The sequence below is a fragment of the Mirounga angustirostris genome, unplaced genomic scaffold, assembly GCF_029215605.1.
Source record: "Mirounga angustirostris isolate CCGP_5_RB_7025 unplaced genomic scaffold, mMirAng1.0.hap1 SCAF_15, whole genome shotgun sequence".
Lineage (NCBI taxonomy): Eukaryota > Metazoa > Chordata > Mammalia > Carnivora > Phocidae > Mirounga > Mirounga angustirostris.
The window spans coordinates 73,676,085-73,690,748 of record NW_026991723.1 but is presented as its reverse complement, the minus strand read 5'-3'; the positions used below and the strand labels follow the sequence as shown (position 1 = coordinate 73,690,748).

Below are 14,664 nucleotides of genomic sequence, written 5' to 3'. Positions count from 1 at the left end.
ATATTTGACATTCCTTATTCCAGGAATACTGTGCTAATCTGTATTGACTATTACTGATTACTATTATTTTTGAAACTGGTTGACCTCATTTACTTTGATCAAATTGCAGGTTTTGGACTCTACTGCTAACAAAGATAAGCTGCTTCGCCTGAAATTAGGATCAGGAAAAGTCATCAAGGTATTGGCTTGACTGTGTTCTTATATGGCTTTATCACTTGTGGTAGGCTTAGTTTATATTAAATTTGTAAAATTTCTAACCTGGGTGTATTTTCTGAGTCTGGAAAAGCTTGGTTAAAAAGTAGGAGGAGAAGAATGTTTACGTTATCTGGGAGATTACCTGGGAAATTTTACCTATGAGAATATATTGAAGATGGTGACATTTGTTTAATTCTCACTCTTTTTTTTCATCGTGTGACTCTGAGGAAATTATTAAAATTATTCAATCTTCCGTGTAGCCTAATAGGGGAAGAGATGAAACTGTTTCTTCTAGAATTGTATCATAATGGGTGATTCTTACCTGTCTGAGATGCCTTGAATCAGCACTTCCCAGTCATTGTGGGAAGCAACTACCACACAGCAAGAGGAACACTGGGATTGGAGTCTGGGACTTGGCTTCATGTTGTGAAGCTTTTCTTTACCAGCTGTGCAAGTGCTTTATAGAATAAAGAGTATTTTACACATGTTGAGTATCATCATGTCAGGACCTGATGATGCTCTACGAAGCACTCACTGGCAAAAGTACTCATTGCCATTTTGCATAACAGAGGTTTTCTTCATAGCTTTGTTTATGCCTCCTTTTGCCAGAATCTTTTGGAGATTTCTTCCTGTAGATCATAGGAGTTAAGGCATGAACTTTAAAGGTACACAGATCTAGTGTTTCATCTTGGCTTAACAATTTACCAGTGATCTGATCTTGAGTTAGTTGCTTCACCTCCCTAAGCCTCAGTTTTCTTACATGTAAAATGGAGATAATGCTCCTAATCTTATAAGTTGTTTTAGGGATTAAACAACATAATGTAAGTAAAGCACTTACCAGAGTACTTAAAAAATATGTATGAATGGTAGCTTTTATTTCTCTTTTAATACCATTGTCCTGTCCTCCAATTTCTCTCATCACCTAAGATAAGCATATATCATCTAGCCCTGGATATGCCGGCTTTTACAAGGGAATAGAAGCAGTATTCTAGATATTCTTATAACCAAGGGGGGATTATAGTTGAATTTGATGTCTCTCAAGAGGTCCAAACCTGAAAGTGTGGAGGAGAGGAGCTTAATATCCGGGACTTCATTTTTTCTTATGAGGAGGCTTGTGTCCTGATGAGCTTTTCCTCTTCTCTGATTCCCGAAGGCCTGGGAAGATGGGATGCTGGGCATGAGAAAAGGAGGGAAGCGGTTGCTTGTCATCCCTCCAGCCTGTGCTGCTGGCTCTGAAGGGGTAGTAGGATGGACTCAGTCGCCGGACTCAATCCTGGTGTACGAGGTGGAGATAAGGCGGGTGAGTGAAATTGTGCTGTTTTGTGTTTGATGAGTCCTTTTTGCCATTAAGTAAAATGAGTAAATAAATATGTTTGAATAACAAATTCAAGGACTTTCTTTCTCTTTTTTTAAGTAAAAATGGTGTAGTTGGAAAGGGCAGTGGCTTTGGAATCTAAAGACCAAGGTTTATGTCCTTCCTGGCACCCTATTTAGAGTCTAGAAGAGGTGGTGACTGAACAAATGACCTTTCTACACTAACCTTTTTATTCTGTCTATAAAATAGTGATTCCTACCCGGTGCACTTGCCTTTTGCCTTAGTAATTCCATGGGTATAAACTTATTGTATTGCTATGTTCACAGTAAGTATGCAAAGATACCTGTATGTAGATAGAGATACATAGTTTCCTCCTTCTGCCACATTATTTGTAATAGTAAAAACTGGAAACAATTTAAATATCCATCATTAAACAACTGGTTAAGTTAAGGTCTTTCACGGAGTAGGCTTTTATGCGTTCTTACAGAATATCCAAAATCTATTAAGTGAAAAAAGGAAGTTGCAAATGAGTACATATAGTATGATCTCTTGTGTGTATACAAATACATGTAAACATATAAAAATACTTACATATAAATAAATAATTTACACAGTCATACACGTACATATTTGTGTATCTATACATATTGATACATATATGCACATATATTCATAGAAAATTGCTGAAAGTGTTAGAAGAAATTATTAAAAGCGTCTTTCTCTGGGGAATGGTAATGGAGTTCAGAAACTTTTTCCTTTTTATTTTCTCCCCTTATTTTCCATTAAAAAATGTTATCAAGGGATGCCTGGGTGGTTCAGTCGGTTGAGTAGCTGCCTTCAGCTCAGGTCATGATCTCAGGGTCCTGGGATCAGGTCCCGCATCGGGCTCCTTGCTCAGCAGGGAGCCTACTTCTCCCTCTGCCTGCTGCTCCCCCCTGCTTCTGTGCGCGCACCCCTCTCTGACAAATAAATAAAATCTTTAAAAAAATGTTATCAAGAGTATGCACAATTTTCTACAATAAAATTTGTAACAAATTGTGGTTAAATAAATTAATGCCCCCCTCCAAAAAAAAAAAAAAAGACCTTGTTTGCTTTACACTGTGTTTGTTAGGTCCAAATGTGATAGTGGTTGTGACTATAAACTACAAAATATAGTACACAAAATAAGTATTATGGTTATCTTTATTGTGGCTGTTATTTCTGCTGCAACAAATGATCTACTTTTCTTCTCAGTGGCTCTTTCCTAATTGAACACCCTTATCTCTGCTGGGTCAATCCAACCCTCTTTTACTCATGGCTTTTAGCTGCCTTTTTCACAGCTTTTATATCTTGTCTCAATTTTCCATTGAGTTTGAGGAAGTCATGAATGGTTTTAGATAACAAACCAATTTGAATCCACCAAGACTGGCATTTTGTAACTGTAAGGAAAAAATACATCATTGCTAACGGCAAGATTTCATTCCTTATTTATGGCGGAGTAATATTCCATTGTATATATGCACCACATTTTCTTTATCCATTCATCAGTGGATGGACACTTGGGCTGCTTCCATAGTTCGGCTATTTAAGATTTTTTTTTTTTTTTGAGAGAGAGAGTGCACACGAGAGAGAGAGCACAAGCTGGAGGGAAGGGCAGAGAGGGGGACAAACAGGCTCCCTGCCAAGCATGGAGCTCCATGTGGGGCTCTATCCCAGGACCCCGGGATCATGACCTGAGCCAAAGGCAAGCGCTTAACCAACTGAGCCACCCAGGCACCCCTTGGCTATTGTTAACAAATTGACATGCTTATTAAATTGACCAGGCTGCTACAGAATGATAATACCCAGTGTGATGAGTGTCGAGAGAACATTACACACTACTTGTGGAGTATAGAGTAGTTCACCCTTTGTGGTGTGAAATTTAGTGGTATATATCAAAAGTCTTAAAAATGAACATACCTTTTCTCTCAACTATTTAATTTCTGGGAATTTATACTTTGGGAATGATTATGTGCAAGGATGTAGATAGAAAGTTATTCATTGAAGTATTGTTTGTGATGTGACAGGAAAATTAGGAATGAACTGTATATCTAACAACCAGGAATTGGTGAAATATATTTTGTAGCAGCATAGGTATTTAAGACTTCTGTTCCCAAAATCTTTTGGAGACTTTTTCCTATAGATAATGGCAGGTTTGGGCATGACCCTTGAAGTTAGACATAATGTTCAGTAGTTACAAATGATGTTGTAGAGGGACGCCTGGGTGGCTCAGTCGGTTAAGCGTCTGCCTTCAGCTCAGGTCATGATCCCAGGGTCCTGGGATCGAGTCCCGCATCGGGCTCCCTGCTCCGCGGGGAGCCTGCTTCTCCCTCTGCCTCTCTCTCTCTCTCTATCTCTCATGAATAAATAAATAAAATCTTTAAAAAAAAATGATGTTGTAGATTAATAATTTAGTAACATGGAAATATGTTACTGAGTGAACAAAGCAGATCACAAAACAATATGGTCCCTTTTTAATAAAAAATACACAAAGACATAATATAAATGTGAAATACTGCAACTCAAATTCTAGCAGTGTTATTTTGTCATGATTGGATTGCAGGTGATTATTATTATTGGCTTATCCACATTTTCTGATTTGCTGCAAGGGAACAGGTAATGACTTGTGTAGTGAAAAATAGGTAAAAGAAAGGAGGGTGGAGAGGGCAGGGTTCCTTTTTTGTAGCCTGTTCCACCTGTGGTTGCTCTCTCCCTAGGTCAAGTTTGCCAGAGATTCTGGCTCTGACGGGCACAGCATTAGTTCCCGGGATTCTGCGGCCCCTTCTCCCATACCAGGTGCTGACGGCCTCTCTGCTGACCCTGTTTTATCACCACCCACCTCAGTGCCTTTCAAATCAGGGTAAGATCCTGGAGTTGTATCATGCTCTTTTACTGTCCATAAAAATGATCCTTAGAGGGGTTCAGAAACTGGGATGGTTGCAAACTTAAGTAATTTTAAATAATTGGGAAAAAAATGGGATGAGAGAAATGGGGAAAATACTAGCATCAAGATTTTTCTGACAAAGGATTAATTTTCATAGTCTTTAAATGCACTAACTTGGATGTGTATGAATACCTGCTGAACTCTGGAAGAAAACTGGGTAAAAAATAAGAAGAATTTGAATGGAAAATTATTCATTTTCACCAGCTTTCAGAGATTAATGCAAACTGAAGAATGGTTATGATTCTGTATCATAGCCATTGAATTGGCAAACGCTTTCAAAAACAATTTGTTTATGCAGCATAATCGGGACTTATGATTATAGATTTGGGATTTTTTTCTTTTAACCTCAGCATATGTCTTACTTGATTTCAGGGAGCCGGCCCTTCGTATCAAATCTAACTCCCTCAGTGAACAGCTTACAGTAAATTCAGTGAGTATACAAGTCTGTCTCTCACCCCCAGTCTACTGAGAAGGTTTCGTGTGCCTCGCGGTAGGGTAGGTTAGAGCAAAAAAAAAAAAAAAAAAAAAAAAAAAAGCTACTTTATTAATTTCCCCTTACTGGAGAGTTAGTATAAATTAGCTTCTGCATGGGCTGACCTGGGTTCAAATCTTTATTCTTGTAAACTTGTGGCCTTGAGAAAATTATCTTAACTTTTCTACTCCTCCGCTTCTTCATGATTAAAATGGAAATAATTCTCACAGCCCCAAAGCACTAAGCTCAGAGCCTACATAAAGTATGACTTCACTAAGCATGAAGATTTTTATACTCAAGAGGTATTTATGAGATTTAAATGAAATCATACGTGTGAAGTTTTTAGTATCGTGTCTGGCATATTGTAAGAGCTCCATTAACATTAGCTCTTGTTATTATAATTACTGCTAACACTACATACCTTCACACTTTCATTCTCTTAGATGAATTCTGCACTAATTCACCAACTAGCGGACTTTGAGATGGTCTCTGGGCCTCTGTGTTTCCCTAACTGTAAGACAGGAAGACTAGCATACAGTTGTAGTAAAATTTGGATTTGAAAGCCTTTGGGAGCAGCATGTACGCTGTACTTTGCCACTACCCTGCCTAGTTCATGAAGGCATCTGAGTTTGCTGCATGAGCATGCGGCGAAAGCCCTGTGGCTTCCACCTACCACTTTGGGAAACAGGATGATTGCTTGGAGTGAAATTGGTGATTACTTTCTCTCCAGCCCTAGTTTACTTGTTTATACTCAGCCCAAAGCAGGAATTACTAAGCAAATAATTGATCTGGTATGTATAAAAAGTGATCTCTGAAACCCAGAAGGTTAAGCCAAAGAATTAAGAAAATTTAAAAAACTATAATCTCAGATCTTTGAACAGTCACAAAATTTATTTAGTATTGGTTCTATGGTACTTTCTAGACAGAGCTACTTTTGTCACCTATTTCTAAGCTTGAGTAACTTCCAATAGACTAGTGGTCTCCAGCCTTCTTTCTTTCTTTTTTTTTTTTTTTTTTAAAGGTTTTATTTATTTATTTATTTGACAGAGAAAGACACAGCGAGAGAGGGAACACAAGCAGGGGGAGTGGGAGAGGGAGAAGCAGGCTTCCCGCCGAGCAGGGAGCCCGATGCGGGACTCGATCCAGGGACTCCAGGATCATGACCTGAGCCGAAGGCAGTCGCTTAACCAACTGAGCCACCCAGGCGCCCTCCAGCCTTCTTTAAAATTTTCTTTTGTCTTGTTAGTTTTTTTTTTTTTAATTGAAGCAAAACTCACCATCTTTTTTTTTTTTTTCTTTTTACATTTAAGTTTTTTTTTAATAGGTAATTGCATTCATAAAGTTCAGTTATTAAAACAGTATAACAGAGTGTACCTTGAAAAGACTTGCTCCCACCCTGACCCCTGGGTACCCCATCCCATCTCACTCTCCTTTTAGGTAACTGCTTTTATTAGTTCCATATATATTCTTTCAGTGTTTCTGTATGCAGATGGAAGCAGATAGGAATGTATATTTTACTTCTCCCTCCTTTCACAAAATATGGCATAGTATATATATTACCTATCATTTCTACATACTGCAATATATGTAATAGTATCTTTCCATGTTAGTGTACAGGAAGCTTCCTCTTTCTTTTTTTTCTGTAGATTGCAGTATGCCATTGTGGGGTATGGTTTATGTAACTAGTCCTCTTTTGATGAACCCAGCTTTCTTTCTTTTTTTTTTTTCTTTTTTAAGATTTTATTTATTTGACACAGAGAGAGACAGTGAGAGAGGGAACACAGGCAGGGGGAGTGGGAAAGGGAGAAGCGAAACAGGCTTCCCACTGAGCAGGGAGCCCGATGTGGGGCTCGATCCCAGGACCCTGGGATCATGCCCTGAGCCGAAGGCAGACGCCCAACGACTGAGCCACCCAGGCGCCCCTGAACCCAACTTTCTTTGATTATGTGTTTCCAATCAGTCAAGAAAAATTGAGCACACACTCCCAGTATCTATATATATTTATAAATTATATATATACCGTCCCTCCCTGTAAACAAGCTTCATGTCTTACGTTTACCACAGCTTAGAGATAATTCAAAATTAGAGGTTATGATCATCTCTCTTTTTTTAAAGATTTATTTATTTATTTATTTATTTAAGAGAGAGGGTATGGGGCGCCTGGGTGGCTCAGTTGGTTAAGCGACTGCCTTCGGCTCAGGTCATGATCCTGGAGTCCCGGGATCAAGTCCCGCATCGGGCTCCCTGCTCAGCAGGGGGTCTGCTTCTCCCTCTGCCCTCTTCCCTCTCATGCTCTCTGTCTCTCATTCTCTCTCTCAAATAAATAAATAAAATCTTTAAAAAAAAGAGAGAGAGAGGGTATGTGTGCATGTGCACATGCGCCTGTAAGGGTGTGGGGAGAGGCAGAGGGAGAGAATCTTCAAGCAGACTCCCCACTAAGCACGGAGCCCAATATGGGGCTCCATCTCACAACCCATGAGATCACGACCTGAGCGGAAATCAAGAGTCAGTCGCGTAACTGACTGAGCTACCCAGGTGCCTCATGATCATCTCTTTTTATACCCAGTAGATTATCATGTACACCTCAGGGGTATATACTCTCCACTCTGAAGGCTGCACTTTGGACCAGTTAATGGATACAGAGGCTTCTAGCACAGGGGCTATTATGTAGTCAGTGCCAAGTCAGAGTTAAATGAACGTGAATTTGGAACAAAGAGCTCCTGTTTCCTTCTTTCCCCAAATTGCTTCTGAATATTATCTGCTGAATTGCTCCCAGGGTTTTCAGAGGGTACTGTCATCTTAGATGGATCTGTACTTAGTTTTTCATCTGGAAAATGAGAAGAATTATGCCTGGTGGGGAGACTTGATTGAAATGAAATAATACATGTGGAACCGCTTTGTCCATTCCAACATGTAGGGAATTATTTTTACTGCTATTATTAATTGTGACCCATGTCACAATTTCTTGGCAAGAAATCTTTAATTCTCATTTTGTAGAAGAAAAAGCTTCAAATCGATATAGCAGGGGGACTTGTTGAAGGGTTTGATGTAAAAGCCAAAGACATAGAGCTAAAGTAGCGAGCCTTGATTATAGTGATTTTTGTGACTTTCCTCTTTTTAGAATCCTGATACAGTCAAAGCCAAGTTGATCTCTCGGATGGCTAAAATGGGCCAGCCCATGCTGCCCATCCTTCCACCACAGCTGGATTCCAATGATTCAGAAATCGAGGTATGACCCCTGGGCTGTGTTAGAATGAATAGTGCAGACGTTTCTGCCTTGTGTTCTTTTGGTTAAGATTACTACTTTTTCTGCCTGTAACCCAGAATCATCATGTAGAAAGCTTATATTCAAAATGGTATAGGTTGGTATTGGTACATGTGTTTCCACTGTGATTAGCACTTCCCCTGAGAAATGGAAGCAATCCCGCACATCTGCACAAGAACGGGGAAGTTTTAAGTAGTCCATATAGCCTTCTACTAGGTTCTCTACTGTCAGTAAAAATCACACTTGAGGCAGCATGGTGCCCAACCCATAAAAGATGCTCAATTCACTTTGGTTGATTGAATGTTTAGATTCTCTTGGGAAACATTTGTCTTCCCACTGATGTTACCTGTTACTAAAGATTGCACTGTTGTGTCTCTCGGCTTTGTATATGGTGTGAGTGTTTTGAAGTTCAAGAATTTTATTGCAGTGAAATCTATCAGTTTTGTCCCTTTGTTTTTTGCTTTTGACATTATGCTTAGAAAGCCTTCTCACTTTCAGGTATTATAAACATCACGTGTTTTCTAAAAATATTATTTCGTGTTTAGATCTAAAATTTTAATCCATGTGGAATTTGGTGTATGATACGAAGTAGCTCAGTTCTAACTTAGTTCTTTTCCCATTGCTTAGTTCCTTATTGAGTAAAGTCATCCTCTCAGTTGAATTGAAACACTTTTAACAGAGATTAACAGAGATTGATTTTTAGGATTCTTTGACTTTGATGTAAAACAAAGCAAAGGTGATGCTCTTGAAAAAATTTTCTAGCATAGGCTTTATTTTTCATAATTTTGTTTTATTTCTTTCTGGAAAAGCTGTAAGTAGATTTAATATTTTAAAAGAGGGTAGGATTTCTGGGGCCTCTTGTTATAGGATTGATTTTTAGCTGGTTCTGGAAATTAAATTTTAATAAGGTAATACTGTTATTAAAATTTTTAAGTGCTACTTATTCATTGTAGAATGATTTAAATTGCAAAGAAAGAAAAAATATATTTAGCAAAAAGTGCATTCTTCTTTATATATTATTGCTTTGTAACCTGATTTTTTAACTTAGTATCATGAATATTTATGTTAATACCAATATGAATAACATAAATAATATAATTAACATAAGTAAATAAAGCAAAGCATTATTTCCTTTAAAGGCAACTCATTGTTCTGTTAGATCGATTTATCATAATTTCTTTCATTCTGTTGTTAGACATTTAAGTGGATTTAGAGCTGCAGCGATATAAAACTGTCATGCTTTTCCAGAAGTGCATAATGCGTTTTGGAGAACATCAGGGGGCAAGGGGAAGTTCTAAAGTAAAAGAATGTCAAAGAGATTTCCGCCTTTGAACTGTAGGATAGCAAGTAAACTGTATATTGTGCCCCAAGTTTTTCTTTTCCTTGTATGAATTGGGAAGATGTTTAGTAACTTTGTTTAGAATTATAGTAGGGACCAACATTGCTTTGACTTTTATGAAAAGAAAGAATGGGGAAGAAACACTCTAAAACTGCAATATCCAGGGCGCCTGGGTGGCTCAGTTGGTTAAGCGACTGCCTTCGGCTCAGGTCATGATCCTGGAGTCCCTGGATCGAGTCCCGCATCGGGCTCCCTGCTCGGCGGGGAGTCTGCTTCTCCCTCTGGCCCTCCCCCCTCTCATGTGCTCTCTCTCATTCTCTCTCTCTCAAATAAATAAAATTTTTAAAAAATCTTTAAAAATAAAAAAAAAAAACCAAAAAACCCGCATTATCCAAAAAACATGGTAATGAGGTGCAGTGAATCTTGCTGTGTCTGATTTTCAGTGAGTACCTTGAGGTCTGTGGAGATGATTTGGCAGGAGAGGAGAGGCTGCACTATTGCTTGGGTTTCCTTGCAAGAGACCCCCGTTCTGTGGGAACAGACTAGGTCAGGTTTAAGGTAGCTGCTGGTTTGGAAAATGATCCATTCTGGAGAGCAGTCACTTTAGCTGCTTCAGTCAATAAAACAACAACTTAGAACGTTCGGGGAAATTACATATACTTAATTATTTGATATGATTTACAGGGAGAAGGGATCTCCCCACAGCCCACACCCTAAACTCTTGCCTTTCCTTCCTCTTCTTTGCCTAAAAACACTGGCTGTAAGCAGGTTTAGGGTGGACAGTCAGCCTCGGTCTCCAGTTAAGGACCCACATACATAGTCACCAAAATGCCCCTTCCTGTTTCAGGATGCGAGTGCCCTGCGCGGAGCTGCACAGCCCGCGGCAGCTCCGTCCCTGCAGCCCGCTCTTCAGCCAGCGCATCCAGCCCTCCCGCAGATGGCCGCACAAGGTAAGGGGCCTCTCCGGCTCTGCAGATTACCAGAGTTATCATCCCGGTTCCTTAAGTTGTCGGGCTGCAGTGTATTAGTACTGAGACTGGACTAGAGTGTAAAACTTGGCAGTTTGTCCCTGGGTAGGGCATTTTCCACCCTGGAGATGGATTTGGTCTGCGTGCTTTGTCTCCTGCCATGTGGCATTGCCAGGTTCGGAAGCGTGCTCTCAGCTAATGAGACACTTCCCTGTGTGTAATTGTGCCCTGTGTGTAATTGTGCACTTCCCATCAGCGCATGGCATTGTAGGTCTGAGTCCCATGTGCCCGAGAACCCCAGGTTCCTTCTACTAGTCTGTTCCTGAGACTCCAGTAGAGTTGGTTTCGGGAGAGCAGGTGAGGAGAGGTGGTCAAGTCTGAAGCATGTTGCAGTATGTAAGGTTCTAGTCCAGACTTTTACCAAGAAACCAGAGTGGATGACAGTGAAAACTTCTTGCTTTATCGTAGCATCTCAGCCATCTGTTTCTGGCCTCCAAGCACCCTCTCCTGCCTTAATGCAAGTTGCCTCCCTCGACTCGCACTCCGCGGTGTCTGGAAATGCCCAGTCCTTTCAGGTAATGACATTTTTAAACCATATCAGTCATAGGCGGTAATTTATTAGGTGCTCGTCAGTCTCTCTCCTCCCTCCTGCACACTTTGTGCAGTAGCAGTTCCCCACATCAGAATTCGTCGTTTTCCCCCTTCCTGAACCACCACCATCTCATCTCTAAATCAGACCAAGGATTACCTCCCTTACAGGTTGTTGTAAAGCCGAAAGGTAAGAACAGGCAGAGCACCGGGTACAAGGCCTGGCACATGGTAAAGGCCCAGTCAGTGTTTGTTTCCTTTCCTTTGCACACAGGTCGCCTGGAGGGGGATGCAAGTCCTCTGTTCTTGTCCACTAGCTCGATAGGCTAAGGTTCTGCTCTGTGTGGAGCAGAATGCTTGTAGCTTGAGGGTATATGGAAAATACAGCTAACTCTGCTTCTGGTTATCCTCCAAAAGGGGTGTCGGAAAGTAGGTTTTTTCTGTTTTCACAGAAGGTAGTGGCAGCAGCCTGCCTCTGCTGTTTGCTGGGGTACTGGGCTCTTTCTTCTGTCTGACACAATGAGTGCATGAACATACTCCCAGCGATAGGAGGGCTTCACTTCCTTGGTGATTCTTAATGGAAGGGTGGCAGTGATGGTGAGCGGGCTATGCCCCACTGGGACAGGGTGTATTCGAATTTTAAAAAGTCCCACCTTGCCCTCTCCTTACTCCCTAGTGGACAATTCGATCCTATAGACTAAGTTCGTTTTTTTTTTTTTAATAATGGATGGGTATGGGGCGCCTGGGTGGCTCAGTTGGTTAAGCGACTGCCTTCAGCTCAGGTCATGATCCTGGAGTCCCGGGATCGAGTCCCACATCTGGCTCCCTGCTCAGCGGGGGGTCTGCTTCCCCCTCTGCCCTCTTCCCTCTCGTGCTCTCTGTCTCTCATTCTCTCTCTCTCAAATAAATAAATAAAATCTTTAAAAATAATAATAATAATAATGGATGGGTAGTTTATCTGTCCCTGGAAATGAACTGGATTTCCTTAACTCAAGGAAGAACAACCATCATCATTTAAAATAAAGCTGCTGTTTATTGAGCATTTACTATCTGCTGTGCACTTAATTTACCAGCTGTGAGGAACTTTACCTATATATCACTTCATCTGGTCCACACAACAACCCTGAGTGGTGTTAGTCTTTTCATCTTATAGTTGAGGTGACCAAGGTTCAGGGGAAAATGAGAGCTCTTGATCACAAGAGCATCAGAATCTTGCAGGGGAGAGGTATCCTTTGGAGACTCGTGGATTTACTTTGGAATCTCAGTGAACACCTGTCCTTTGATCCCAGTGGAAACTCAGCCAAGTGTCTTTATTTATTTATTTTTAAAGATTTTATGTTTTTATTTTTGCGCGCATGCATGCATGAGAGAGAGAGAGCGTGCGCTCGTGCGCACGCTTGTGGGCGGTGGGGGGGGGCAGGGGCAGAGGGAGAAGCAGACTTCCCACTGAGCAGAGAGCCTGAATCAGGACTCTGTCCCAGGACCCTGGGATCATGACCTGATCCAAAGGCAGACACTTAACCGACTGAGCCACCCAGGCACCCTCAGCTGAGTCTCTTTAGATTTACAATTTCTTAGACCATCAGTAGGCCTAACAGCTGGGAACTGAATTCCTACTTAATTAAATCACAGTGGCAGAGGACTGGGGAGCAATCTGAGACAGCCTTCCCTGACTTTCTGGGTGGGACTTCAGTGATCGGGCGCCTGTGTCTCTGGATGATACAGAATTCTGCTGTGGTGCCTACCCAGTACCAAATCAGATCTCACCTGTCTCCAGCTTTAATAAATTTGCGTCTCCTTCCAGCTTAATCTCTTTATTCCATCAAAGACAGATTAAGCAGGAAAGAGAGCCGTGAATATAACTTGGCATTTTCTCAGCCCTATGCAGGTATGCAAGCCTACGCTTATCCCCACACATCAGCTGTCACCTCCCAGCTGCAGCCTGCCCGGCCCCTCTACCCCGCTCCACTCTCTCAGTCTCCCCATTTTCAAGGTAGGCCGTGGGCCCTCAGTGTCTCGTCTTCCACTCTTGCTCTGCTCTCCTTCCTCCCACCCCCCTTTCCATTTTCACTCCAACAGATCTCTGCTTTTTTTTTTTTAAACAGCTTTGTTGAGGTGAAATTTATGTATCCTACAATTCACTCACTTTAAGTGTGTAATTTAAGGATTTTTTCAGTAAGTTTACAGAGTTGTGCAACTTTCACCGCAATCCAATTTTAGAACGTTTACATCTTCCCCAAAAACCACCTCATGCCCACTTTCTGTTTTGTTTCTTGCATTTTCTCCGGTCAGCCCTTTTCCATTGCTCTGTCAGTGTTGCTCTGTAGAGTTTCTAGAAAACAATAAGAGAGTGAAATGTTGGGGGAATTGGGAGAACGCATAGGTAACTGTGGGTGTTCAGTATCTCAAATGAAAGCTACTTTGTTAACATTTTTAAATTATGGAAATCATATGCTTTTATAAAAAAGTCCACATAAAAGAGTATAAAATGAAAAGTTACTGTTCTCCATCATTAACACCCCCCACCCTTAGGAAACTGTTGTTAACAGTTACTTGGGTAACTTTTCAGATATCTTTCATGCATGTACAAGTGTGCATAAAAAGCACATTGCTTTAAAAAACAAAAATTATAATTTTATATTAAAAAACAAAACAAAATAAAATGTAAGTAGCTGGCATGCTATTCTACCTTCTTATTCTGCAGCTTATCTTTGGTATTGGGACAGTGGTAGGAAGGAGCCAGTATGTCCTACAGCATAATTTATGGTCCCGGGTTGGTAAGGGTTTCCTGGATGCTCCCTTTGTCTGGAAACCCTGCCACTTGTCCATCTGGGAGACCACCAAATCTATCATCTCTGTGAAGCCTTCCCCGATTGTTACCATCGCTTCTTCCTCTTCTCCCACAGACATAACTGTGTATATGTGTCACCAAAGAGTTAATCTTGCTTTTCTTTGTGCTCCTTTTGTACTTTGTACATGGTCCATTTTTTGCACTTAAGCACTCTGTCGTAATGATCTGTTTACATGTGAGTCTCCCCACCAGACTGTGAGCTCGCCAAGGGTAGGAACCGGGTTTCATTTGTTGCTGAATCCCTGGTGCCTGGTACAATACCTAGCATGCAGTTGGATGAGCAGAGATGCAATCTGAGCTGTTAGTGCTATGGCAGACCAAAGTGGGCATCCTTGTGCTCTAGACCAGACCGTACCCCTTGATGCATTTTGCAGGAGCAGAGCTTACTTACTGTTAGCTTTGGCACCCTTTTGCCTCTGTGTCCTCTATATCTTCTCCAGACAGTGTGAATCACCTACAGCAGTTCCTGCTATTTTGGGATGTTCCTCTGCTCTAGTTTCGTAAAGTTCTTTTTGGCTTATGTCTGTTTAGGATCTGGTGACATGGCTTCATTTCTCATGACTGAAGCCCGGCAACATAACACTGAAATTCGAATGGCTGTCAGCAAAGTGGCTGATAAAATGGATCATCTAATGACGAAGGTGAGTGAGTCAGGGTTGGGGCTGTGTTGAAAGTGGGGGAGTGAACAGGGGGTATAAGCAGGGAGCAA

The 14,664-nt window shown here is 41.1% G+C and overlaps 1 protein-coding gene across 1 annotated transcript in view; it reads left to right on the top strand.

Annotated features, from left to right (window-relative positions):
• Positions 1-14,664, top strand: part of FKBP15 (FKBP prolyl isomerase family member 15) — a 61,157-nt gene that overhangs the window by 25,939 nt on the left and 20,554 nt on the right. Inside the window, exons 8-16 of the mRNA XM_045882957.3 lie at positions 110-178; positions 1,349-1,495; positions 4,246-4,388; positions 4,845-4,902; positions 8,066-8,173; positions 10,396-10,498; positions 10,985-11,091; positions 12,983-13,097; positions 14,487-14,596. Coding sequence (XP_045738913.1) covers positions 110-178; positions 1,349-1,495; positions 4,246-4,388; positions 4,845-4,902; positions 8,066-8,173; positions 10,396-10,498; positions 10,985-11,091; positions 12,983-13,097; positions 14,487-14,596 — 960 coding nt within the window. The remainder of the gene's footprint in view (positions 1-109; positions 179-1,348; positions 1,496-4,245; positions 4,389-4,844; positions 4,903-8,065; positions 8,174-10,395; positions 10,499-10,984; positions 11,092-12,982; positions 13,098-14,486; positions 14,597-14,664) is intronic.